At 52.1% G+C, this 22236-nt stretch overlaps 9 protein-coding genes across 9 annotated transcripts; 4 read left to right on the forward strand and 5 right to left on the reverse strand.

Annotated features, from left to right (window-relative positions):
• Nucleotides 1-1168: 1168 nt before the first annotated feature.
• Nucleotides 1169-3974, forward strand: ACHE_60884S (UBA/TS-N domain protein; the record flags this gene model as incomplete). The annotated part of the gene is made up of 2 exons (XM_043282107.1): nucleotides 1169-3817; nucleotides 3873-3974. The coding sequence occupies 2 exons, from the start codon at nucleotides 1169-1171 to the stop codon at nucleotides 3972-3974; spliced, it is 2751 nt and encodes a 916-aa protein (XP_043139520.1).
• Nucleotides 3975-4208: 234 nt separating this feature from the next.
• On the reverse strand, nucleotides 4209-5690 carry trm61 (tRNA 1-methyladenosine methyltransferase subunit GCD14; the record flags this gene model as incomplete). The annotated part of the gene is made up of 1 exon (XM_043282109.1): nucleotides 4209-5690. One exon carries the CDS (start codon nucleotides 5688-5690, stop codon nucleotides 4209-4211), a length of 1482 nt encoding a protein of 493 aa, XP_043139521.1.
• Nucleotides 5691-5934: 244 nt separating this feature from the next.
• Nucleotides 5935-8535, forward strand: ACHE_60886S (cysteine--tRNA ligase; the record flags this gene model as incomplete). The annotated part of the gene is made up of 2 exons (XM_043282110.1): nucleotides 5935-6360; nucleotides 6421-8535. The coding sequence occupies 2 exons, from the start codon at nucleotides 5935-5937 to the stop codon at nucleotides 8533-8535; spliced, it is 2541 nt and encodes an 846-aa protein (XP_043139522.1).
• A 391-nt stretch (nucleotides 8536-8926) lies between these two features.
• On the forward strand, nucleotides 8927-10344 carry ACHE_60887S (transaldolase family protein; the record flags this gene model as incomplete). Its single annotated transcript, XM_043282111.1, has 7 exons — nucleotides 8927-8999; nucleotides 9073-9116; nucleotides 9185-9313; nucleotides 9390-9498; nucleotides 9554-9785; nucleotides 9865-10213; nucleotides 10273-10344. 7 exons carry the CDS (start codon nucleotides 8927-8929, stop codon nucleotides 10342-10344), a joined length of 1008 nt encoding a protein of 335 aa, XP_043139523.1.
• A 1543-nt stretch (nucleotides 10345-11887) lies between these two features.
• Nucleotides 11888-12673, forward strand: ACHE_60888S (FMN-binding negative transcriptional regulator; the record flags this gene model as incomplete). The annotated part of the gene is made up of 1 exon (XM_043282112.1): nucleotides 11888-12673. The coding sequence occupies one exon, from the start codon at nucleotides 11888-11890 to the stop codon at nucleotides 12671-12673; it is 786 nt and encodes a 261-aa protein (XP_043139524.1).
• Nucleotides 12674-13388: 715 nt separating this feature from the next.
• Nucleotides 13389-16931, reverse strand: LOS1 (Ran GTPase-binding protein LOS1; the record flags this gene model as incomplete). Its single annotated transcript, XM_043282113.1, has 3 exons — nucleotides 13389-13870; nucleotides 13923-16521; nucleotides 16647-16931. 3 exons carry the CDS (start codon nucleotides 16929-16931, stop codon nucleotides 13389-13391), a joined length of 3366 nt encoding a protein of 1121 aa, XP_043139525.1.
• A 413-nt stretch (nucleotides 16932-17344) lies between these two features.
• Nucleotides 17345-19127, reverse strand: ACHE_60890A (xylulokinase; the record flags this gene model as incomplete). The annotated part of the gene is made up of 2 exons (XM_043282114.1): nucleotides 17345-18571; nucleotides 18627-19127. The coding sequence occupies 2 exons, from the start codon at nucleotides 19125-19127 to the stop codon at nucleotides 17345-17347; spliced, it is 1728 nt and encodes a 575-aa protein (XP_043139526.1).
• A 478-nt stretch (nucleotides 19128-19605) lies between these two features.
• On the reverse strand, nucleotides 19606-21198 carry ACHE_60891A (cation diffusion facilitator family transporter; the record flags this gene model as incomplete). Its single annotated transcript, XM_043282115.1, has 2 exons — nucleotides 19606-20240; nucleotides 20310-21198. 2 exons carry the CDS (start codon nucleotides 21196-21198, stop codon nucleotides 19606-19608), a joined length of 1524 nt encoding a protein of 507 aa, XP_043139527.1.
• A 717-nt stretch (nucleotides 21199-21915) lies between these two features.
• On the reverse strand, nucleotides 21916-22170 carry ACHE_60892A (uncharacterized protein; the record flags this gene model as incomplete). The annotated part of the gene is made up of 1 exon (XM_043282116.1): nucleotides 21916-22170. One exon carries the CDS (start codon nucleotides 22168-22170, stop codon nucleotides 21916-21918), a length of 255 nt encoding a protein of 84 aa, XP_043139528.1.
• Nucleotides 22171-22236: the final 66 nt, after the last annotated feature.

The following is a 22236-nucleotide window of genomic DNA, read 5'->3' on the forward strand; positions in this document are numbered from 1 at the left end:
CAAAGATTGTGGAAAAAGTCCCGAATGGTGAGATCGCTAAGGTTTGCTATTTTTACTGGTATGTCCTACCTTTACCCCGTATAGTTGGAATAGTCTGCTCTCCCTGTGCACAATCAGCCTGCTATACAGAATAATAGAGCAATACCAGGATATCGCACAATGCATTGTGGAATACAGAGTGAAAAAACAGTTCATTAGCGGGTGGACACTCTGCAGTGTTTGCTTCAGGAGTGCCTTGTAAGGGTTTCCGCGGGCCCAATCAGGAACCATCGGGATGCGCTAGTCCTCACGCGTGCGACTACCGCGCGGCTCGATTTCCCCGAGACCCATTGGTGGGACTGGTCCATTAATAAGGACTAGCGGTATTGTTTGTATTTATTTTGTATTATTGTGATTGTGATGAGAGAGATTTGTATACACTACAGTATGAGTACTAAAAGACAGTAGATATGCACGGCTGAACCCGCAATGCATGTAATGCTCACGGTCCTCTGCGGGGCTAGAGTAGAGTATGTACTCTGACTTGTAATGATCAAAGTAGCTTACAAGTAGAGTTTATCCCACTTCCTCCTGCGCATTTCCATGGTTCTCCTTCCATAAGTCTACTGAGATCGGGATCCGTCCGTACCACTGTATTTTGGATCATCGCTGTATAACTCTCAAATCGACCAAATCTTGACTGAACCAGCTGATCACCCTGCTACCATTGCATGTGTTACACCTCCCATCTCCAAGTAAAACATCACCTTATCTTGTTTGGAGCACAACGTGAGACCATCGTCCTGTCAGCACTCCACACGGAATGCGGAGGGATAATATTTATCCCGCACATTGATTACTAATCACAATAGCCACACAATGTCACGCCACACCACACACGTCAGCCACAATGACGGCCCGCTCTAGGGGATGGGTGAAGCATCGTGCCCACGAGACACTTGGACCTTTCTATTCTCGCTCTCGATGTGCTTGCAATCTCGTTAACCTTCTAGAAAGAATTAATACACTCATTTTAAACCAACATCAGTTCATTCGTTGCCCTTGGCTTCCTGATGGTGAGACACGACTATGGCTCCGCTACCATACCAATCCTAATCCAGCATCCCAGCTTGCTACGAACCGCCTCAGAGAATAATTCTTTTAATACCACGCATAATCCAGCTTCACCATGGACGACCTCAGCGGCCTGAGTTTTACCCCCAGCTCGTCCAACGAGCCCAAAAAACCGCCACCCATGAGCTCCAGCACGCTATTCCCTGACGTGCGGCGCAATGACAACTCTGGCAGGACCACGCCTCTATCCACCTCCTCCGGACGCTCGAACACCCCTTCCAAGCCGGCAACCCCGGCCGGCGACAGTTTCGCGAACCTCGTCTCGTTCGGCCCCTCCAATCCCAACAAAAACCTATCTCTTGCCGAGCAACAGAAGCGACTACAGGAGGAAAGGGCCAAGAAGGAAGCGGAGAACAGAAGTCGACTTGAAGCGCAGTACGGTGCGCAGAATAATCAGTTTTGGGATACTCTGGAAAAGGGGGGCAGCAAGCCTGCACCTACTCCCTCTCAACAGCCACAATCTCCCGATGAGGATGACATTCTAGCTGCCTTCAACGCCGCTGCGCCGGTTGACGCATCAACGCATTTCCCAATTCCCAGTCATAGCCCGTCTCCTCATGTCGGAATGACCCGGGTGCAGCAGCCAGTTCCCAATCAACAAGCCCCTCCGGCACAAGATCCCATGGCCATCTTTGACGATGACGATCCGTTCGGTCTCGGTCAGATGCCTTCTAAGCCGGCCCCAGCACCGGCCACCGCACCCCAGACTGCGCAGGACGACGACGACGACGATTTTCTTGGAGAACTTAATAAACCCGTTACTGAATTCTCGCGACCGGAACTGCCACCTAAGCCTAAAGCCCCCGAACCTGGGCCCGAACCCGAGCCCCAGGCCCGAGCTCCACCCAGGCCATCAAGCGGAGTAGACCGGGCGATTGCAGAACTCGTGGATATGGGATTTCCTGCAGATAAAGCGAGTCAAGCGTTAAGCACGACTCCTTCGGGGACTGACGTCCAGGCGGCTGTTGGCTGGCTTCTTACCCAGGCGCACGAGGAGTCTCGACAGAAGACTGGTCGGAGGTCGAGGCTTGAGCCTCAACCTAGTGAATTGGAACGGAGCAGAGAAAGAGGTGGAGGGAGAGATCCGTCGTGGATGAGAGAGGAGAGACCTACTGTGACCAGAACCCGCAGCGACAACAGATCACCTGCGTCTGCGGAGAAAGATCCCGCTCAACTTGCTGCTAGTTTTGGCAACAATCTTCTGAAAACTGCTGGCTCTTTGTGGAAGACCGGGAGTAAACGGATGCAGCAGGTGGTTCAGGATTTAAATGCGGAGCATGATCCCAACCAACCCCGGTGGATGAAGGAAGCCGCTGCTTTTGAGGAACCGCTTCCGCAACCACGTCCTCGTGGTGGTCAGCAGCCCTCTGAGCCTCCTCAAGGAAATGTCCCAGGGATGACCGACGAGGCCCTCCTTCTTGAATCAGGGGGTGCTCCTCCTCGTCCGCCTCGCAACGTTCCATCCCGCAACCCCTTCCAGCAGCATGATGAACCGCGTCCGACTGGCAGCAGCAGTGATCTCCGAAGCCAAGCTTCGTCCCGGGAAAGACGTGAGCCGCAGCCCTCATTTCTTCGACAGCAGACAAGGGAGGAGTCGAGAGATTCTAGATCTCGCCTGAACAAACTTGCAGTGGAGGAGCAGTCGGCACAAGCATATGTCAGTCCTGCTAGAAGGAAACGGCCAGTTGCGCAGTCGCCTGTGCCTGCACCTGAACCAGCTGTGGATCTGTTCGATTCGCCCGCACCCACAAACCGTCCAACACCAAAACCATCTCCTTCCCCGGCCCCGCCGTCGCGGCCTTCTACTACGCCTTCCAGCACTGCTTCTCTGCCCACACGGCCCAAGGCACCTCCGCGGTCGATACCTCCTGTTTCCCAAGAAGCTCTTGCTTCCACCAACCGGCACCGCACCAAAGCAGCAGAAGCTTACAAGAGAGGTGACTACGCAGCAGCCCATGAGAGTTTCGCGACAGCCCTCACGATGCTACCCGACAGACACCCAATCACCATTATCATCCGTAGCAACCACGCAATGACAGCCCTGAAAGTTGGCGAACCCAAATCCGCCATCACCGACGCCGACGCAATGCTCGACCTAATCGGCCCTTCCAAAGGCGAAAACGAACAAATCGACCTCGGCACTACCGAACCCCCCAAACCAATGAAAGACTTCTTCGGAAAAGCCCTAATGCGCAAAGCAGAAGCCCAAGAACAACTCGAACGTTGGGCAGACGCCGCCAAGACATGGAAACTAGCAATGGAAACCGGCCACGGCGGCGGCCAGAGCATCCAAGGCCGCAACCGCTGCGAGAAAGCCGCTGGAATCAGCAAACCCACGCCGCCCAAGGCCTCCACCCCCGCGAGAAGACCCCCAGCACCGACGCCCAAGAAACCATCCGGCCTGGCCGATCTCACCGGCCCCGCCGCGTCTCAAAACTCCGAAGCAGTCAACCGCCTCCGCGAAGCAAACCAAGCCGCCGAACGCGCGGACGACGAAAAATTCGCGCTCTCTGAATCCGTCGATGCACGACTGGCTGCTTGGAAGGGCGGAAAACAGGATAATCTCCGCGCGCTGCTGGGTAGTCTGGATACAGTCCTATGGCCCGAGGCGGGGTGGAAGAAGGTTAATATGTCCGAGTTGATCATGCCGAATAAGGTGAAGATTAATTATATGAAGGGGATTGGGAAGGTGCATCCTGATAAGGTACGTTTATTTTTACTCTGTTTGATGATGAAGGACTGTAAGCTAACGAGATCAGATTCCGACGAATGCAACCACCGAGCAGCGGATGATTTCTGCGAGTGTGTTTGCGACGCTGAATGAGGCGTGGGATAAGTTTAAGAGGGAGAATAATCTCTGAGCAGTTATTCGTTACTTGTGTTTCTTTTATGTTAACTTATTTCTTTTGATTAGCATGGTTGTAAATAGATACATTTGCATTCGCATGATGTGAGAAATGAATGATGGCTTGTCTTTCTAGTCTTGTTGATTTAGATCAGGACGGACAGGATTATACATGCATGACTTGAACTAGTATACACAAATCGACTATAAACCAAACCTAGCAATATATAACGTACCAAATGCAAGCTAACTACCCCTCCTTCTGCTCCCCCCGTTGTTTCTCCCGCTGCTCCCTCGCCTCCCGCTTCATCTGCTTCTTGCTCTTTTGCACACCAGCCTCGCTATCAACTTTATGTGACGGCCACCGCTCCCGACACTTCGCCTCGTCATCTTCGCTCCAGTCGCGCGGAAGCACGGCAAAGAGGAGGTACGACGTGTGCGTTTTGAGATCTTGCTCGGAGCGATGCACGAGGCGCCCTTGGCTGTATGCTGGGATGGAGGATTGTAATTGCGAGTGTAGTTGCGCTTGTGCGGCCTGGGCCTGGGATTGTGATGATTGTTGCTGTTGCTGTGGTTGTTCAAGCGTAGCAGCGGGGTCGAGGCCCGCAGCCTCGGCCTCGCGAAACTTCCTCGCGCGCTCGTCAACAGAGCGCATTTTCGAAATCGCCTCATCGACGGATTTGGGGAACACGGTTGCGCCGCGGATGCCCTCGGACTCGAGGCCGTAGCGTTCGCGGCGCGCTTCGATGCGGTGGTGGTTTACCTCGACCATTTCAATGTTCAGCCAGCCTTGTTGGCGGAGGACGCTGATTGTGCGCTGCACTTGTTCGAGGCACGGCGAGAAGGTGCAGATGTAGACTGGGGAAGATGGGTCGAGGGGGGATTGTTGCCCATCTGGTGGGTTGCGGGTGAGGTGTTTTAGGGCGAGCCAGGGGGCGGGCAGGTCGAGGAAGATGGCGGATGCTTTGGGGGATTCAGTTCCGTGTTCTGACGGGAGGAGGAAACCGTCTGCGTAGACGTCGCGGTGGTTCACGCGGACGATGTCGTCGAGGCCGTGCTGGTGGATCTCCTCGCGGACGCGCTCGACTCGCTGCGCGTGGAACTCGAAGCTGCAGACTTTGCCGAAGCGGCGGCATTTCTTTGTTGGTGGTGTTTGTGTTTGTGTTTCAGCGGATGGGTAGCCGTTGAAGATTGCCCGTGCGGCTGCGTGTGTGAACGAGCCGCTGCCTGCTCCTGCTTCGATGATCGTGCCCCCGGGCCGCACTCGTAGTCGGTGCAGGATGTAGCTATAGTCCGGGGTGTAGACGACCTGCGTGCGATGCGGGAGCGACGCAGTCCATGTCTCTGGCGTGGGGTAAAGAAGATGACAGAATCCACTGGATGCCTGCACGGCAGCTTGCGGCTGCGGTCTTGCCTGTGCTTCACCCTCACTGCTAGGATTGCTGTTCGCATTCTCCAAATCCGCGGCTTTGCGCTTGAGATGCGGTTTGCGCCCGCGCGACCCCGTGTCGACCTTTGATGCGACGATCTGTGTACCCCATGGTTGGTCGAGGAGTGTGCTGTGCGGGTAGGAGCCGAAGCGTGTTGTTGTGACTTTTCCTTCCTTGTAGCCTAGGTTTTCGTCGTCGTGGATGCGCAGGATTGTCGGGAGGGCGTGGTCTCTGCGAAGGTGCAGGAGAGCGAGGGTATCTGGTTGCGACCGAGTGCCGGGTGTTAGGAATGGAGAGGGCATCTTGCTGTTCTATCTCTATACAGAGTAGATCGATATGAAAGATGAAGATAGCGGCGAGAAATCTTGAGCTTGGGAAAATCATGGCCAAATACAGCAGGCGGTAGGGCATAGGGCATAGGGTATGCAATTTGTGCCAAGGCTGGCCAATCAGTCCGATCTGACTTCGTAGAGTCATCTACTGCAGCCCCTCCCCCTCGTTCCCTTCTTTGTTTTTCCTTCCCTTCCTTCCTTCTTCGACTCCTTTATGCCCCTTTCCTCTCCCCGATTCCGATCTACTCTCCTCTCTCTGACCTATCTGTCCAAATCGCGCTCACAGCGATTGCCCTGTTTCCCCTCTTTGTTTTCCCTTAGAACGACATCCAGATTCATGACCACCGCCGCGCGCCAGCAGCCGCAATGGCGGCAACCGCCCTCGCACCCCGAGGCCAGCTCGCGTCTACCCGCATTGAAGGTGTGGAACTCGCTGACCCGCACGAAGACGCCGTTTATCCCGCTCGACAAGGAGGGGAAGAAAGTTACTTGGTATGCGTGCGGGCCGACGGTGTATGATGATGCGCATTTGGGACATGCGAGGAACTATGTTAGCACGGATATCATCCGGCGGATTATGCGGGATTACTTCAAGTTCGATGTGAATTTTGTGATGAATATTACGGATGTTGATGATAAGGTATGTCGTGGAGCAGGTGGGGGAGTTTGAGGGTAGGGTTTGGGTATTGACAGAAGGTAGATTATCCTGCGGGCACGACAGCAGCACGTTTTTACCGAGTTTGTGTCGTCCCATCCGAAGATCGACGCTGAGGTTTTGGATGTCGCCAAGACTGCGTACGCCGCGTACCTGAAGAAGAATCTTCCGTTGCTCGACTCTGAACTCCCCGTTTCTCAGTACCAGGACCAGGCGGAGAAGAACTATGCGGTTGTGTTGAATGGTGGACCTTTGCCGGGTAACGAGAAGGCGGGTGACGATGAGGCGAAGGTGAAGATGCATATCAAGACTGCTGCGTCGGCGGCCAAGGTTATTTCGCAGGCAGAGCGCTCGGAAAACGTTGCGGACCCCTCGTCTTTTGCGGAGAGTTTCTACACCGAGTCCCAGGATCTTCTTCTTCCGTACCTTGATGCGCTTAAGGGTGCATCGATTAACGCGGACGACCATGGGATATTCACCAAGTTGACACGCAAGTACGAGGAGCGGTTCATGCAGGATATGAGAGATCTCAACGTGCTCGACCCTGACGAGCTGACTCGTGTTACGGAATACGGCTCGGAGATTGCCGATTTCGTGGAGAAGATTGTGGAGAACAAGTTCGGTTATGCTACGGAGGACGGTTCGGTCTACTTCGACATCAATGCGTTTGAGGCAGCAGGCCACCCGTATGCTCGGTTGGAGCCGTGGAGCCGTTCGGACAACAAGCTGCTAGCGGAGGGAGAAGGTGCACTGATCAACAAGGCTTCCGACAAGCGTTCCACCTCCGACTTTGCCCTCTGGAAGGCCTCCAAGCCGGGTGAGCCTAGCTGGGCCAGCTCCTGGGGTAAGGGACGACCGGGTTGGCACATTGAGTGCTCTGCTATGGCTTCTGCCAGGCTTGGCCAGCAGATGGATATCCACTCTGGTGGTATTGACTTGGCGTTCCCCCACCACGACAACGAGCTTGCCCAGAGTGAGGCCTACTGGGCGCATGCCCACTCGCATGAACAGTGGGTCAACTACTTCCTGCACATGGGTCACTTGTCCATTCAGGGATCGAAGATGTCGAAGTCGCTCAAAAATTTTACCACTGTTCGTGAGGCGCTGGAACGCAAGGAGTGGACACCGCGGAGTCTGCGTATCGTCTTCCTGCTCGGTGGCTGGAGAGATGGTATTGAGATCACCGAGGATCTGATCAACACTGGAACTTCGTGGGAAGAAAAGGTCAACAACTTTTTCATCAAGATGAAGGATCCTTCAGCCCTGCAGGGATCTGGTACGGATACTTCTCTTGCTGCTGCGCTTGAAGTGGCCAAGACCGCTGTCGACGAGCAGCTCTGCGACTCGTTCAACACCCCAGGAGCGATGAACGCAATCTCTGAACTTATCACCAAATACAACAGCGCTGATAAGTCTACTCTCAACCCTAAGGACGTCGAGGCGGTTGCACGTTTCGTGACCTCGATTGTTAACATCTTTGGTCTCAATGGCACTGCCACTGCAGACAGCACCGAGATTGGCTGGTCTGGCATTGATGTTCCGGAGGAGGCCAAGCCCTACTTGTATCCCCTATCCTCTATCCGTGATTCGCTCCGTCAAGCTGCCCGGTCCCAAGGCGGCGTTTCCTTCAGTCAAGTGTCTGAGATTGTGGACAAGGGTACCGTACCGGAGGAGACCTCGGAGTCGGCTAAGCCTTATGCCAGTCTGCTTTCCGACTTCCGGACCAAGGTGACGTCTCTCGAGAAGTCCGAAAGTCTTGGAAAGGATATTTTGTCCCTTTGCGACCGCGTCCGCGATATCGACCTGTTCGATCTGGGAATCTACCTCGAAGACCGCGACAACCAGCCGGCCCTCGTCCGCCCGGTTACTCGCGAACTGATTCAAGCTCGTCAAGAAAAGGCCGCAAGGGCGCAGCAGAAATTGATCGAAAAGGCAAACAAGGAGCGTGAAGCACTCCAGCGTCTGGAAAAGGGTAAACTGAGCCACCTGGAGATGTTCCGAACCAACGAATACAGTGCGTGGGATGAAGAAGGCCTGCCCACGCGCGACGCTGCAGGCGAGGAGATCAACAAGAGTCGGACCAAGAAACTCCGCAAAGATTGGGAGAGGCAGAAAAAGTTGCATGAGGCTTGGTTGGCGAGTCAGATGGGGACTCAATAGGTATAAAATAGAGATGTTTGATTTCCGTTTAGCTGTTTGTATTCATGCATTGTTATGGCGTCTGGGTTATGGCCCTGATTATGACCTATATCCTATATCCACTGGGCTTAGCGTTAATAAAAAGTTGCTGCATGTGCTCCCTATTTAGGTTTCGAAGGTGTAGTATACAACCATAACTTGTTAAACCAAACAAGATGAATTAGATCCCCACACGCCCGAATATAGCCAATATCCCAGCTAACACTGCAGAAATAGTCTATATAGCCTAATTACATCACCTGACTGACACGACAACGTTCCACCAACGGATTTATACTACCCGACTTGACCACGCCACCTTATTCAACAACGACCATTCGAATTCAACCAGCCTCCTAGCTATAGTAGCAACATGACAATCAACACAGGACTCGATTACCTCCGGACAAAGACTGTTGTTGACTGCGACACCTTGGATGAGCAAGGTATCCTATCCCTCTTTGGACACACAGTTTGGTGCAAGGCAATGCCAACAGTGATAATAATAATAATATCTAGTGGCCAAAACCTATGGTCCTTTCATCGACTGCACGTCTAACCAGGTAGCCCCCGCCCCACCCTTTTCCCATAAAACGAGATATATCAACAGAGGTTGTCTAATGAAGAAAAGGCTATTGCATACGGCGAACTTTCTAAACCAAAAAATTCAGCCCTGAAAGCAGACTCCCTCGCCGAGGCAGGGAGGCTTCTATCGAGGTTTGAGGGTGTCGAGGTTTTCGAGTTGGCTGTTGAGATTGCGGTATGCATCATCTACATCCCTATCCGGATGTAGTTATGGTGATATGGTGATAAAACGTACTAACAGAACTATATAGATGGTCAAACTAGCCCTCAGAATCGCCCCGCATATCACCGGCCACGTGCATATCCAGACGAATCCTTATTACTCGTTTTCAACGGAGAAGACTATTGTTAATGCCCTACGTACTCCCTTTTCCTTCCCCACCCCTTCTCGGTGCGCTGTACTGAAGAGCAATAGGAATCGTCCAGCTCTTCCAGACCCTCCATCCAGGATTTGAACAATCCCGCATCTGCATCAAGATCCCAGCAACATGGGAAGGAATGATGGCGTGTCGTATCCTGGAGCTAGCAGGCGTGCATACACTAGCTACCACACTATTCACAATGGCGCAGGCTGTACTCGCTGCAGAGGTGGGATGTTCGTATGTCGCGCCGTATGTGAATCAGCTCAGAGTTCATTTTGAGATGGGGTATATCCTTCCTACACCATCCCAAACGTATAGGAATAAAGAGGAAGGAAGTGAATACGATGCTAACTAGTTGAGTTAGGTTTGCCGACCCAAACAAACTACTCCCCCTCTGCGTGGAAATCCAGAAGTACTACAAATCCATCAACTCCAAAACACTTGTCCTACCCGCTAGTCTCACCTCGACGGCGGAGATTTATGCCCTAGCGGGCGTGAACCATATCACCATTGCGCCTGGGCTGTTGGCACAGCTTGCGGAGCCGAATTTGGAGTCGGGGGCTGAGGTAAAGTCGCTTTTTGATGTGGGTGTTGCGGCTGCTGGCGATGTGGAAAAGGAGGGTAAGGGTGTGTCATTTGTGAATGATGAGTCTGCGTATCGGATGGCGTTTACGAGGGATTTGCATGGAGGGAGTGAGGAGAAGTTGTCGCAAGTGAGTATGCCGTGTACCCTCGTCTGTATGTATGGATAAGGGAGTGGCTGACTGGATAGGCGATCAATTTGTTCTGCGATATGCAGGATAAGATGGTGCAGATTATGAAGGCTGCAAAGATTGCATACTGATATGGGTTACGGAACTAGGTACACTTGATGTACTCTGTACCACTGTATGACTTCGATGCACATTGATTGAATTCTAAATATCTGCGCTGCGCTGCATAAAACATACCTAGCCTTAACCCGCCACTCAAAACATACATGAAGTATCCATGCCATATCCCCATCGTCCCTATTCATTATAGCAAATCCCCAATTCCAGATAACGGCCACGCCCAACTCAAAGTAACCCCAATTGCAAGTTAAGTTAACCCCATTGAAATTCTTCTCAAGGATGCAGTCTCTGGCACCGCCCACGACATGCTCAGTGGTGGTTGCCAAGCTGAGTTAGAAGGGTTATTCAGTGTCCCCAGTTAGGATATATCTTTTGCCTTTGATGAAATGACAAACGTAGGAAACGTAGCTCATTGGTCCCAAGCACTGATGTGAGAGCTAAGCAGCCTGAATGTTTCAATCTAAGAAATGTTTTTCATGAGGTGAAAGCTTATTGGAAGTCGGGTCAACTGGCTCTACTCGTCCAGAGCACGAGTACATTTCATCAAACTATTGCTTTGCTGTGCTTGGCCTCGATAGCTATTGACTAAAGATATCACTACATCCCTGCACTTTGTTACTGGTGCCCAGAAACCGCACCTCCGCCTTCTTGTCGATGCCGGGAGAATTACCAGGACAGAAGTATTCGTGGTGAAAAAAGCGTAATTCTTTGTCCTCCGCATGAGTAGAGATCAAAGACGGTCTGATGTAAAGAGGGCAAAGGGAATGCGCTGGGCTGCCCCGAATGAACGCAGCTTCTCCAGAGCGAAATTGGAGAGAGTCCACAGTTATTATATAAGAGAAGATATCGGAAGTCTGATGTGGCATGCTTGAGGTCAGATGTAGGTCTTATATGTTGGCGCTGTCTTCGGGAGAACTATGACAGTTTATTAGATAGCCATACTATGGCTTGTGAACATCAAGCGTACCAGCAGAGCTGCTCCGACTTGTCATTAGGGCCCCTCGAAAAGAAAAATTATTCTTGTGAGGAGTCCACGTTCAAAGATGAATCTCAAAGCATACAACGAGAACAATGGTCAGATATTTGAACGCAGACTCATATTTATGTCAGACATCGTTCTCATGCATCAAATGGAGCGGTTTAACCAAGCCATTTGGTACCGCGATGATTTTCATCAAGATATCATAGGCTCATCGCTCCTGCAGACCCGTTCAGGTATAGTCCAGCAAGATGTCAAACGCGTGGGTCGGCACTATTCCCGATGGGGTGAGGGGGAGCGACAAGCCCCAGCTTCCTATCGCCTATTTCAGCCCCTTGGGGTGCGAAAGCGATGCAATCCGAAGTCTATGTGGAAGAGCACATTGCAAATGGTCCACTTTCGAAATCTCCGCGACGAATGGCCACGCATGTGACTCATTCGAAATCCCTTATGCTTGAGTCGAGAGAGCGACTACGGAGTATATAAGCTTGCATCTCATCCTGGTGGGAATAAAATGGCCGACTATTTTGTCTTTCGTCTGTCTCATATCGTGAATTCTACTCTATAATCCCACCATGTTCCTTCCCAGCGTCCACGCAGAGACGGACATTGACACCCTCCTGCACTTCATCCATGAAAACCCACTGGGTCTTCTGATCACCGGCATCAATTCCTCTTCCCACGACTTCCTACAATGCACACACGTCCCTTTTGTCCTCGATCTGCCCGAGGAAAGCCCCTTGTGCGCACCACAGGGCCGCCTTCGGGCACACATCGCCAAGCAAAACCCACAAGTCAAAGCCATGGTGGAGGGCTTCGACGACAAGAAGCCCGATGTCCTGAGCCTCGAGAACGATGTGCTAGTAGTCTTCAACGCCAAGCATGATCACTACGTGACGCCAAAATACTATGTCGAGACGAAACCGGATACCGGCAAAGTCGTGCCGACTTGGAACTACTCTGCTGTCCAGATCTATGGCAAACTCTTCCTCTACTATGACTCGAAGGCCCCTGAGGCTGGTGCGTTTCTGGCAAAGCAGATCCGCGATCTCTCCAACCACACTGAACGATCGATTATGGGGTATACTGGTGGCGAACGACCTGGGCCGTGGGTGGTAGAGGATGCGCCGGAAAGGTATATTGAGTTGATGCAGCGGAATATCGTTGGGATTGAGATCCGAATTGAGAAGGTTCAGGGGAAGTTTAAGATGAGTCAGGAGATGAAGCCTGGTGATCGGGAGGGTGTGGTAGCGGGATTTGCGGGGATGGGAGGTGAAAATGGAGAGGCCATCTCGGCCTTGGTTAAGGAGAGGGGAGCTCGACATGATGCAAAGAAAAGGGGAGCCCTAAATGATGCATAGAGTAAAAGAGATGCATATCTCGAGTAGAAAACGCTTAGGTTTAATGTCAACTCACCAGTCATTGTAATTTGTCTGGTGAACATATACGATGTATGTATGACTCCGAGGTAGATGCACGTTGATTGAATTCTATCTATCCTAAATAACTGCTCTGCGCTGCTTTGCGTAAAACTAACCTAGCGCCTAACTTAAACCGCCACCAAAACATACCTGAAGAAATCGTCACACATATCCATATCCCCATCATTCATGTTCATCATGGCAAATCCCAAACCAGGTACCATTGACGACCCAATCCCGCCTCCGAACAAGCCATACAAAAGCCAACTTATCCACATTTTCTTTTCTTTTCTTTTCATTTTTTTTTCTTTGAAGAGCTGAAACACGCTCAACGCCTGCTATGCAAATAGATCGTTCACAAAGATTGCTTTTTTCTTGCTTTTCTTAACTCAACTCGACTCACACATTCACCATGATAGCAGGATATCCAGCATCAGCATCAACATCAACATCAACATCGGACAATAGATAACGCAATGATGTGTAGTAAAGTGTAGGATTTAAAAACATCAGTTCACAACCAAACCAAACCGTGGGGGAATCTAAACCAAACGAAAAGAAAAACGGTTGGCAGGAAAGAAAACAAGAACATAAAAAGACATAATTTCAAACAGGTCGTATCGTATCAAGTGTAGTAAATAACCGCAGAATCATATCATGCGCTCAATCGTTGAATAAAAGACGGGAAAAACTGCCGGAAGCCCTTAAGATCTGATTGTCCCAACGCACCCACAAACTCCTCAATAAGATCCGCGCCCATGCCCATGCTGGGCAATTCCTGGTTCCGCAGATACTCGAGATACTCCATGCCCGTCTTGGCGTAGATGGTCCGCTGCAGGCCTCCTGCTTCCGCGAGGACTTGCTTCGCCTGTGCGTCTTTGGAGTTGAAGGATGGCGTGGCCGGGAGGGCCCAGCAGAGCGGGGAGAAGCGGCTGATCATGAACTGGCCGAAGCCGGGGAGGGTTACGCCCTGGGGGGATGTCCCGTTTGAGGCGTCGGGGGCGAGATCTGGGCCTCCCCAGGAGCTGCCCATTTTTGAGAGAAGGGAGAAGGCCATTTTGGCTGTGGTGAAATCTTCGATGTCTTTGGCGAAGTGTTCAATCGTAGTGATAAGGGTATCGAAGATGGGTTGGTTTCCTACATATGTCAGCCGCAAACCAAATAGAAAACCAAGAAAAGGGGGACATACGCTCGCTAATAATGACAGCCCCAAGATCATTATTCAACACAGCAAGCAAAAAGTTCAGATACTCCCTCTTCAACTCAGCCAACTGGATCTCATCATCCGTCCCGCTAGTGGGATTGGCAATACCCGCAAACACCCGCTGCAAGAAAGGCGTCAAAAGCGTATCCAGAATAGGGAAAGTCTCTCCCTTGAATCCGAAAATAACCTGGTCCAAAAGACGCAGGAAAAGAGCCATCTCATCCCTCGACGAAGTCTGCGTAAGAAGACCGTCAATCCACCGCGGCAGCTGCGGGAGGATCCGCGAACCAAGTACACCGATCAGTCTGGAAAAGGCAAATCTGGCAGCTGTCCGGATGTTGAAAGAGGCCTTCAGAGACTCCAAAGCAACGAGAGTGACTTCAGACACCTGGCCAAAGGCTTCGGAAACCTCAGGAGGCGGAAGTGCTGAAGGAGAGTTAGTTCCTGGAACCCAGTCCGAAAATCCTCTGGCAAGCGTTCCAAGGGCCATGATATCGTGGTGTATTTGGAAGAGGGCCCGCTCATCGTTGGCCTTGGCAGCTTCGAGATTCCTCTCCATGTCGAGGAAGATAGGGTTCGAAACCGACTGAGCGAAGAGAACCTGCTTGTCAACGGACACCGCCGGGGTCGAGCAGATAATGCCAACAGCTTCAAAGAGGTAAAGTTGGCTGTTGAAAACGGCATCTGCGAAACCATCATGATCCTCAGATGACATCTCGTCGCCATCCGCTCCCTCAGAAGGCAACTCAGCCTGGATGACCAACAAATCGGCCAGAGCTTCGACGACTGTTTGTGCGACATTGCCAATATTCGACCGCAACTGCTTCACCAAACGCTGGAACAGGTACCATGACCGAGTCTTGACCTTACTGACGGGATGGTGGGCCAGTTGAAGGAAGCTCTCCAAGACCCCAGGGACAAAGTGAGTGTGATGTTGGAAGAACGAACTATAACGCACACAGATCTCCATATACTGCAGCTGAGTAGCCGGATGAGTGAAAGACCTAATGTCCGACTCAACCATCCGAGCCATCATCTCCACCAATCTCTCCGCAGCAGGGTTGTTCGGCTGGTTCTTGGTGTAGAGACCACCGGCCCTGACAGCAATGTCACCAAATAGGAACATCTCGTGCAAGGCAAGGTCCAAGTCTCTCCAATCCAGCTGCCCACCCGACTGCCGCAGGTTCTCAAAGGTCGTTCCAACCAGCTCCGATATAGCCTCTATGTACAGCTGCTCATTGACGGACGCAATGATTTGCTGGAGATTAGCCAGTCGTTTGCGGAGTTCCTGGAATTCGGCCTCGTCTGTTTGTTCGTCCTCCTCGCCCCATGTCGAGGTCTCGTCGTACCGCATCTTGGCGATGATGGCCTTCAAGATCGGGAGGAGAATGGCGGATTGCTGAGCGGCCAATGTAGGGTTGATCTTGGCAATCTTTCGGAAGTAGGACAGGAGGTCGTTAACACCAGGGATAACCGTCGAGCAGACTTCGTCGTATTCGTCGGAAAAGAATCGGAGGATATGCGGCAAGAACGCTTGCAAGAGACTGTTTGCTTTTTCCTTGCACTCTGCCGGGACCCCGTCCTGCTCCAAGGCCCGCACAATATCGGCGGTTGTGATGTTGACGAGCTTCGCAACGGTCTCCGCCAGATCGGTATCGTACTTGAAGGTGAATCGGTTCTCGTAGAGCGGCGGGCTGTTCGACAATTGGGACACGATGGTGTCGAGGTTCAAGAAAGCAATCATTTCGATCTTGTCCTCCGGCTTCATCTTCTTGCCGATAATCTCCGTGAAGACGTCGACAGCGGCATCCCGTACCTTTTCTTCCCCAGCTCTGAGTTCCGCCTTCTGTGCCCGCGTGAGTTGCTGGAACAGCAGATCCATCATGGTCTGATTAATCACAAGACCAATGTCAATCCAGCTAACCCAGCTACCCACAGCCCTCAAAGCCATCTCCACAATCATGTCACTCCCATCCCGCCACTCAGACAAGATCTCCTGCCAGGAACTGGCAATCTTCTGCATATCCCTCTGCCGGATCAAGTCCTTGAGCGCATTGGCCTTCTCCTGTTCCCCGCGGGACCGGGAAACCAACACATCACCAATCTCATCGTGGATCGAGTTGACGACTCGGAGGTAGAAAACGATACCTGACGGGTTATCGCGTGCGGAGCTAGATGGGGACTTGTACGTCAAGGAAAGGAAGTCATCGAAGAAGCTCTCCCAGCCATTGGCGTAGAGAGCAGAGAAGAGGAAGGTAAGGGTCTGAGCGACTTTATTCTGAATGTTCGGCGGGTCACCAGCCGCACCGCCTTGTCCGTACGTCTGGCGGAGATATGCCATCAGGCCATCCCGGACATAACCCAGAGCCTGGACGTCGATGACGCCTGCTTGGGCGGCACTATTGACGACTTCCAGCGCAAAATGCCGTACGATTTCCGAGTGTTGGGGGGTCTTGGTGAAGAGGGCGAGGCAGACCTGCCATCCTGAGGGGTCGGAGCGGAGTTGGTTCAGATAATCGAAGGCTTGTGCTTTGAGGGCTTGGTCTGAGGAAGGGTTCCAGGCGATCTCAATGGCGTTTGCTACCTATTAAATATGCTAGTTAGCATTGCAATTGATGGAGAGGGGCAGAGGGAAGATCATGGTGGGGTGCTCAAAAAGATAACAAGTTTTTGTCCACCAGACCGCACAAGCTATGAAAGACGACTTACCTGCTCTTCCATCTTCGACAGCCGGACTGCCTTAGAGTCGGAAACAGACTCAAAGGCAAATGAATACTTTGTTTCGAAGGAGGGAGGAGAGAGGAGAGAGGAGGGAGAGCAAGGTAAGTAAGGACGGCGAGCGAGGGACGGAGCGGAGGGGAGGCGGGAAGGAGAGGAACGAATACGTATATCGATAGAAGGATTCCGGAGTAGCGTAGTGCAAATGTAGTTAAAATTGGCGTAGTGTGGAGGATGTAGAGTGGTTAGAAAAAAATCGTCACGGTGGAGGCTCATCGAGTAGTGTATGGGACCATTTCTGAATTTTTTTTCTATTGCTAGTGGACCGCGAGTCAGACCCAGTCTTCGGTAAAATGGGTTATGTACAGAGGTACTCACCGATATGTTTTCTCCGTGGACTGCACAAGGTGTACTCTGGACTATGACTCTTTGAATGTCGTGGTTAAAGTATGCAGGTTATGGTTGTGTCTGCGATGACGAAGGCGTGCTTAGAGAGGCTGAAAACTTCTGTGGGCGTGACTGACAGCGACCGAATCGGGCAACCGGCGACGTGACTATACTAATATATACAGGTACACATACAAAAAAACCCTCATGACTCGATTTTATCCCGGAGTAATGGTTCTTATTGCTTTTTTTTTATATACTTAATCCAAGTCTATATCAAAACACAGCACTCTAACTCCCGTCTACTGCTTGTTCTGCCCCAACACAACCCCCTCCATTTGCTCAAACCCCTCAACAGCCAACCCATACTTCTCATACACCCCCGGCTGATACCCATCCGCAATCTTCTCAATAAACTCCTCCTCCCTCCACCGCTGCCCAATCAACGCCTCAAACGTCTGCCCAGGCTCCCTCTCCAATCCCCAAACAGCCTTGTACGCCGCTCCCAACGCACACGCATTATCACCCACATCCAGCTTATACACACCATCGATACCGCCGAGGACTTCACCCGCGACCTTGGCGATGGCACGGTTCTTCGATCCGCCGCCCACGAGGTACACGCGGCGGGGTTGCGCGGGGATACCCACGCCGGGGCTTTCGGTCAGGCCGCGGGAGCGGAGGCGGAGGGAGAGGAGTTGGCTTTCGACGATGGCGCGGGCTTCGTCTTCCGGGTGGGACCAGCTTTCTTGCGTTTCGGTTAGGGTCTTGGTGGAGGGGTCGTAAGTGAAGCGCCATTGGCCGGCGGGGAGGTTGGGGACGATCTCTGGTCTAGGGAAGAAGAGGCCGAGTTTCATGGGGTCGGTGTCGGATTTTTGGCCCATGGGGGGTGTTTCCAAGGTGGTCTTGTCGAAGTTCGCCCATGGTCCACCTGGCGTTGAGGAGGAGGGGGTGCCTTGTTTCTCGTTGATGGCGTTGCGGACGTATTCTCGTGCTAGGCCGCCGTTCTTGTAACAGAGCATGAACATGTAGAGACCGGGGGTTGTGGGATGGTTGAAAAAGTGTGTTGCAGGGTCGGGTTTATAGCTGGGGGTGGACATGAGGAAGGTCGTCGATGTTCCTAGGGACACCATTGCGTCTGAGGGCCGCAGTGGCAGGGCGAGGATGGTGGCCGGGTTGTCACCAGTCGAGGGGATCACTGCGCAGTCGGGACTGAAGCCATATCGCTCGACGTAGTACCGGTCAATCATGCCCAGATGGATACCGCCATCCTCGGGGACAGGACCCAGCTTCCGCTTTAGATCTTCTGGACCAAACGATCCTGCGCACAACTTCAGAAGTTCCTCATGGTATGCCCCCTTCTTGATATCCCACAGGTTCATTCCACAGACGTCCGAGATATCAAACGGCGCAATACGGCCCAGAAGCAACGACGCCAGGAAAGAAGACACGAGAGAAATCCTCTCCGTCTTCTGATAAACATCAGGATACTTCCTCTGGAACCTCATAATCTGAGGACCCGTAAACCTCTACAAATTGTCAGCAACCAATTCAATCCTCACAAACCAACAGCAGAAAACTTACATGATGGGCCTTACTCCCCGTAACCTCCGCCAACTCCTCCCTACTCCCCAAAACCCCATCAAACTCATCACACTCCTTCTGCGTACTCGAATCCTGCCAATTCGGGCTAAAAGGGTGCGAGAACGCCCCACTCAACTGCTCCTCCAATCCCTTCTTCGCATCCAACCCTTGCAACATCCCCTCCGCCTCCCGCCCCCAATAAACGCTCCCATGTTGCTGCCCCGCCCCCGAAATCCCCTTCACGCGACTGAAATCCAGGCCCTGGGAACGCAGACCCTCGAGAACACCGTCGAGAGCTTGCAGCCAGAGAGCGACGGGGGCGAAGACCTCGTGCTCGGCTTCGTTGGCTTGCACGCCCTTTTTGATGGGGAAGCCGTGGGAGTCGGCGTCGAAGTCGAAGACGGAGGTGTGGACGACTTTTAGGGAGGAGTTTACGACGAGGGCCTTGAGTTGTTGGGTTGAGAGGTCGAAGCCGATGTACAATGGTGTTGGGGTCGCCATTGTGGGGTAGTATGGGGTGGTTTTGAGGTGGTGGTACGGGTGGGATGGTGTTGTTGAGAGAAAAATCAGAAAGCAGATAAGGAATTGGTTTTTTTATACCAGGAAAATACGTTAGGGTCTATTGAATTGGGTTGTGTGTGGTTGGAATCGAGATTATGCATTCTTCAATGATGTGAGCGCGGATGATGTCAATGGCCCCTCCGGGAAATTCCCCGGTTAATTAGTACAGTATTAACCATCGGGGTACATAGACGAGCATATATCTGTATCGAGGACAAAAATCTATTCCTATTGCACAATATCTAACCCAAGAATACTCTAATTCAACAACAGAATACATTTCTTGTTTGTACCCCTCCATCCTTCATTCTCCATTCAGGGTATCAGTTGTAATGGTCTGTGCCATGTGCCGAAATGACAATGCCTACTCCTCCCAATGATAAATAAATTATAGAAATTGAATCAAAACCAAAACAGTTCAACGCCTTTTGGAATCCTCCTGGTCGTGCTCATGCTCATGCTCGTGGTCGTGCTCGTGGTCGTGGTCTTGGTCGTCACCAGCCTCCGGGTTGATTCGTGCACTAGTCTCCGGAGCAATGAACTCCTCCGTAAAGTTCGCATCAGTCTGCTCCGACGGCACAAAGCGGACCTTAAGACGCTTGACGCCAATTACGCCCGCTCCAACGGCTTCTCGGACCGCATTCTCAACCTTCCGAGATTGCTTAACGGACCACGATCCGGGCACTCCCAATTCAATTTCCATGAGGTAGTTCTGACCAGACTTCATACCCTGGACGTCACGGACCTCAGCAGCCTTGTCTTGGATCTGAGCGAGAGCTTTCTTCGCCGCCTTGCCAACAGACCCTTTGATATCATCGTCCACGGTTGTGTCGGCCAATTCCAGCAATGAGGTCCGGGTGTTGCCCCATCCTGCCTTGATAACCATCAGAGAAATCAACAGGCCGCCCACGGGATCCAGCCAGGAGGCATCCTTAAACACGTATGTACCGCCGATGGTGAACAGAGCCACGATACTGGTGAGGGAATCGATGCGATGGTGGACGGCGTTCGATGCGAGGACGGACGACTTGCGTTCTTCGGCGATTTTCATAGCTGTAGCAATCACCTGGGTTAGCCTCGATTGATCCTACGAACCCGATTCAGGGGGCACAAGGCACTCACTAGCATGATAGAGCCATTCCTTAATCACAATAGAACCACCCGCCAACCAAGCAGCATGAATATTCGGTCCCAACACATCCACCCCATGGCTATGCGAATGCCCATGTCCCAACACCCCCGAGTGCGCCAGCGCATCCGCAGCCTCAGGATAAAACTGATCCAACAACACCTGCCCAGCATTCAATCCCATAAACACACCACCACAAAGCAATAGCCCACTAACACCCAGCGCACCAATACTCTCAATCTTTCCATATCCGTTCGGGAACCGTTCGGAGGGCGGCTTCAGCGACCACGCGACCGTCCCGAGGGTGAGGAAGTCGGAAACGAGATCCGTGAGCGCGTGGTAGGCGTCTGCGATCAGGGCCTGGGAATGGAAGACGTAACCGCCGATGAACTTGCCAATTGCCATGGCGAGGTTGGCGACGAGGCCAATGCGTGTGATGCGGACGCCTGCGTCGAAGGTGTTGCTCGAGGTTAGGTAGACGTTGTCGTGGTGGTGGTGATGGTGGCCGTGGCCGCCGTGGCTGGCATGGCCTCTTGTTTGTGTTGCCATGAGAGGTGTAGTTTTTGTTGTATGAATCGGAAGAGTAGGTGTGGGTGTAGGCGTGGATGTGGATGTGGTTGTTGTTAACGGAGTCGGACAGACAGGGAGGCGGACATTGGAGGGAAAGTATTTAAGACGTAATGAGGCAGCTGAAGTCCGCAGAACACGGCGCTGAGCTGACGCACGAGAACCCGGAGAAACACAGCCAGATCGATCTCGGAGCGAGAGAGACAGCAATAATAACGGAGACGGACACGACGCTGGTGACGACGGCGAGCACGCTGGAGTATGGGAGGCCGACGGAGGACGGACCCTGCACCGCAGGGGCTGCGTCAGCGGCATTGAGACTAGCTAATTCTTCAGAGACAATAATGGATGCTTCTCAATTGGCAGGAGGTTTTGTATTTCATATTATCTTCATAGTAGTATTTGTGTAGTATCCGATTCGAAGAAGTTGTTGTTATATCCGGCAGGCGACATCCGAGATGTGCTGACTGTCGCTGACTGAGCTATGATTCCATACAACTTCTAAATACAATTACAGTGGCAATCACAGAATTGCAATTACACCCTAACCCATTCACCAACGACATTGCCGTGATTACAGCTGTTCTTTTGTCTACTGTGGCTTCTCTACCAGTGGCAATCCTCCCCCACGATCGAAAACTAGTCTGAAGCGCCGGTCTCAGCCAAGAAAAGCAACACTAAACAAAATCTGCGGATGGCGCGTCAATTACGGGTCTGTTCGGATTTGATTAATTCAGGCCCAAGAAAAGTCTACTTCTTTCTACGGGGAATTCGTTAAGGCTGGATCTCGGAACTTTTGCATTCTTCCGTATCCTCCGTGTTCCGTTTCGGCTTTTCTCGTAAATCCGCTGAGCCGGCGTAGTACTCTGATCTGCTATTTTTCTGTATCCTCATTCATGTACTAACAAATTCCTGCCTGCAATATCTTTGTTTTATTTTGCACGGCTCTCAGCATCAGCGTCATGGCCTCAATGCAAGAACGCTGTGTCAGGTCGGGCTTGATGATATGTGGGATTAGATTGAACCAGTCGTTCAATTCCCGTCCAATTCCATCGAGACCTTCAGGGAGGAGCTCATTGCTCTGTGAATGGATCCGTCATCTTGACTGTCAGATGCGTACGCGATATAGTTTGCTTGCAGCAAGTACTCATGGCCTTCTGCGTACATTGCGTGGTGGACATGATTGAGGAGTCTGAGCGCAGACAGTTCAGCGAGTCGCGCGAGCAGAGAAGCATTGGGCGGGTCCCCACACAGTGGAATGTTCAGCTTGTCGACGAGGTTCTCCATGGTGATGTTCTGCAATGAGGCCACTATGCTTGTCAGCGCGGCATACAACGAGAATTGAACAATATA

This window comes from Aspergillus chevalieri, chromosome 6, assembly GCF_016861735.1.
Source record: "Aspergillus chevalieri M1 DNA, chromosome 6, nearly complete sequence".
NCBI classification, from domain to species: Eukaryota; Fungi; Ascomycota; class Eurotiomycetes; order Eurotiales; family Aspergillaceae; genus Aspergillus; species Aspergillus chevalieri.